This window comes from Rhinopithecus bieti, unplaced genomic scaffold, assembly GCF_001698545.2.
Source record: "Rhinopithecus bieti isolate Rb0 unplaced genomic scaffold, ASM169854v2 scaffold_83527, whole genome shotgun sequence".
Lineage (NCBI taxonomy): Eukaryota > Metazoa > Chordata > Mammalia > Primates > Cercopithecidae > Rhinopithecus > Rhinopithecus bieti.
In genome coordinates, this window is record NW_016837625.1 from 94,322 (window position 1) to 98,367 (window position 4,046).

General features: G+C 50.7%; 1 protein-coding gene across 1 annotated transcript in view; it reads left to right on the forward strand.

Annotated features, from left to right (window-relative positions):
• NUP210 (nucleoporin 210) overlaps window positions 1-4,046 on the forward strand; it is an 87,871-nt gene that overhangs the window by 18,985 nt on the left and 64,840 nt on the right. Inside the window, 2 exon segments of the mRNA XM_017865853.1 lie at window positions 1,752-1,910; window positions 2,485-2,553. Coding sequence (XP_017721342.1) covers window positions 1,752-1,910; window positions 2,485-2,553 — 228 coding nt within the window.

Here is a 4,046-nt window from a genome sequence, read left to right on the forward strand (position 1 = left end):
AACCTACTCCAAAAAAAAAAAAAAAAAAAACAAAAAAAAAAAGAAAGAAAGAAAAGAAAAGGAGGTATCTAAGGAGTCTGTCACTAAAACCTCCTTATTTTCAGTCTTAGGATTTGCAAGGAGGGTTATCTGTGCTATGTAAGTCCCCTTCAGTGTAAGCATTTTCATTTCCCAAAAGGGCCTTACTCATTTAGAAAACTTTAAAGTAAACAAGAGAGGAAGCTAGTGCGTCATTAATCAGTGTAAAGTAATGTTGCTTCATTGAACAACTGTGTTATTTTATTCTGACATTTATCTTTGATGCCCTGCTGCATATTCTGAACACTAGACACATAATCTGCAAGAATCACTTGATTAGAGATGAGGATGTGAGCTGTGCATTCCCTGTGGGATTCTCAATTCTAGCCTGCATCAGAATCACCTACAGGGCTTGTGAAAACAGAGCTTGCTAGAGCCCAGCCCACCCCTGGAATTTGATTCAGCAGGTCTGGATGGGGCCCATCGTTTGCAGTTCTAGGAGATGTTGATGGTTCAGGGACTACACTTTGAGGACCCAATGTTGTAGTGAAAATTACTTGATACTTATTAGGTCACATGAAAAATAACTCAGGATAAGGGCTAGGCAAGTTGCCTCTCTTTTAGAATTCTCATCAGAATCTCTGGAGATTCTGAAACATGCTTTAGCTGAAATTCCTCTGGGAGCCCCTGACCTGGCACCCTCTATGGGGTATTGAAGCCCTGAGCTGGCCTGAGAGGAGGGCCAAGCAGGGATGTTGTCTGCTGTTCCCTGTGTCCTCTTCTGTTGCTGGAGGGCTAGGATGTTCCACCTGTGGGGACAGTGAATGGGTGACTGGTTAGGAAGCTCCACAGACTTAGGAGAGTGAGTGTGAAAGTGGTCAGGCTCTCTGGATCAGAATGTCAGCTCTGTTTTCCACTAGCTGCGTGATGGTGAGCAGGCTGCTCATCTTGATGTCCTCAGTCCCCTATCCCCAAAATGTGGCTCTCAGTAGTGTGTGTTCCCAGGGCTATTGAGGGGTATGAGGGAATGTGATCACGAGACACCTCATTGTTCTGAGGCATCTTGATCCCTGCTCAGCAGTCACCATTGCTATCAAAAGTGCTTGTGGTCTTTGCCCACAGGGCAAGGAAGATGGACATCGATGTTGCTCACTTTATAAAACTGTTATTTCTCAGGGAAACTCTTTTCCATCCTAGCTCATGTTGGGCAAGTTCTTTTTCTGCCAAGTGGGTGTGAAGGGCAGGGGAACACTGAAGCTGGTGAGGATGGCAGCAAGGTTCATTGTTTGCAATTGTAGACCCCATGGGAGACCAGTGACCAGAGCTTCTCAGGAAACCCCTAGAGGCTGGACAGAACCAGCAAGAACCCCAGTGCCCCCAAACAGCCACTTCTATGTAGAAGCAAATAATTCACTTTACAATGTTCAGAAATGGCGTAATGTTAGTATTCTCTAAGCAGTTGGCAAATAGATTGTGGTTAATTTTTTTTTTTAAACAGCTTACAGCAGTCACAGAAAAACTGATTGCCTCTGAAAATTCATGGAGTGTCAGTTTTGTGCACCAGCATGGAGAACAATATTAAAATTTAAAGCACTGAAAACAATTAAGAAAAAAAATGGGGCAGCTGTACTGATAGCAGGGTGCAGAGATTCGGGGTGGCGGTGGGAGTGTATTGGCTTCTAACATTTCTTGTCTTTGCTCTCTCCTGTTATTTTTTGTTTCTTGGTGGTCAGAACTCTCCATGCCTTCCGATCAATATGAGTTGCAGCTTCAGAACAGCATCCCAGGCCCCGAAGGAGACCCAGCCCAGCCGGTGGCTGTCTTGGCCCAGGACACATCGATGGTCACTGCACTGCAGCTGGGACAGAGCAGCCTCGTCCTTGGCCATCGGAATATCCTTTTCTTGGGCTTGTGTGTGTGCATAGGCATGGTGGAGCTGCTGTTTGGAAGTCAAGTCGTTTTTTCCCTGAAAGCTTGGCAGGACTAAAAATAGCCATTTCCCCTCAACAGTCTGAAAATCAGAAAGAACTGAAATAACAGTGCTGAGTGGAATTGCTCACGGCTGTGGGTGACTCACCCCAGAGGCTCCCAGCAGTGGGAGGTGATGGCAGGAGCTGCGTGTCATTCCTCGTCTCCGGAAACTTCTCCAACCTGCAGCCTTCTCAGAGGGGCTTGGCGGGGCTATTTCCATGCTAGCATAATGGGGTATTGATGCTCCAGACTTGTTGATGTGTCCTGTGTCTCCAGTGTCCCTTGCAGAGATTCCCCTTTGCTAGTGTGGCAAGCGCAATATGGTCTTTGATTCTGAAAAGTGCCTTTGCTCTATGTGGCCTAAGCCAGGGGAGTTTTCATCCCCTCTTCTCTCCATGTAATGTCTTGATGATCAGAATTCTGAGCCAAGCTGAAACTGACCGGCCAGCCGGTTTATTTGCTGTCATATGTCTTGCCCCTTAATTAAAATTTCAGGTATTCGCATGCAGGGTGCTTCTAGATTACCCAATAGCACCATCTACGTGGTCGAACCTGGATACCTGGGTGAGTGTGGGCCTCCTGGGCCCTCCTGGATGCTGCTCAGTTGTGACTATATGAGTTTAAAAAATAGAAAACCGGCAATAGCTTCACAGAAAATGCTTCCCTCTGGCCAGCTCTGCCGCTTGCTATGACTACCATTGCCCGGGGCACTCACCAGCCCTTCCCTGTTTGGTGTAGAAATAGGTAGAATGAGCCAAGCCAGGCAGGCGGCAGGCTCATCAAGAAGAGAAACAGAACTGGGTAGAGTGGTGAGGGGCTTGCACCCTCCAGGTTTTCATACCACGGCTTTGCCCACACCTGACCATTGCTATGGACATTTGGAGGTTGGGGCCCAGTGTCAGCTCAATTATAGAGGGACCCTAAGGTAACATGACAGGCAGGTACCTTAGCAGGGAGGGGAGGAACCTGATGATGATATTGAAGGTAGGCATTTTCTCAGACAGAGCTTCTTTTATGGGAAGGTGTCCTGGCAGAGGGAATTGCTTAGGCAATGGTATGGAGGTGAGAAAGTACATTGGGCATCCCAGGGGACAGCAAGAGTGCTGTGGTATCCTGTGTTGGAGGGGACTGAGAACCTGGGACGGCAGGGCTGACTCATGGCAAGAGTGCTCAGTGATAGGCTTCAGAGTGTAGACCTGCTGAGATTAGTCCAGGGTTGGTCCTGGCGAGGTCAGCTCACCTCTGAGGGTTCAAAGCAGAGAACTATTGTGGATTCAGAGCATAGGCCTGCCAAGGGTTCAGAGCGTAGGCCTGCCAAGGGTTCAGAGTGTAGACCTGCCGAGGGTTCAGAGCGTAGGCCTGTTGAAGGTTCAGAGCATAGGCCTGCTGTGTGTTGAGGACAGAGCTGCTGGATTCTGAGTGTAGACCCACTGAGGACGGGAATGAGTTTGAAAGAGCCTTGATCAGACAGAGTGGGATGAGTCTAGGGTTGGTCCTGGTCAGCTCAGGACTTAGGGCAGAAGGTGGCATCAGACCTCCGCTCCTCAGGAGCAGGTCCCTCTCTGTAGAGGAGGCCAGGGCCATAGTTGTGGGGCCCGCAGGTGGGTGGTGTGGGGCCCGCAGGTGGGTGGTATGGGGCTCCCAGGTGGGTGATGTGGGGCCCAAAGATGGGTGGTGTGGGGCCCAAAGATGGGTGGTGTGGGACCCGCAGGTGGGTGGTGTGGGACCCACAGATGGGTGGTGTGGGGCCCGCAGGTGGGTGGTGTGGGGCCCAAAGGTGAGTGGTGTGGGGCCCAAAGGTGGGTGGTGTGGGGCCTGCAGGTGAGTGGTGTGGGGCTCCCAGGTGGGTGGTGTGGGGCTCCCAGGTGGGTGGTGTGGGGCCCCAAGGTGTGTGGTGTGGGGCCCAAAGGTGAGTGGTGTGGGGCCCAAAGGTGGGTGGTATGGGGCCCAAAGGTATGTGGTGTGGGGCCCAAAGGTGGGTGGTGTGGGGCCTGCAGGTGAGTGGTGTGGGGCTCCCAGGTGGGTGGTGTGGGGCTCCCAGGTGGGTGGTGTGGGAC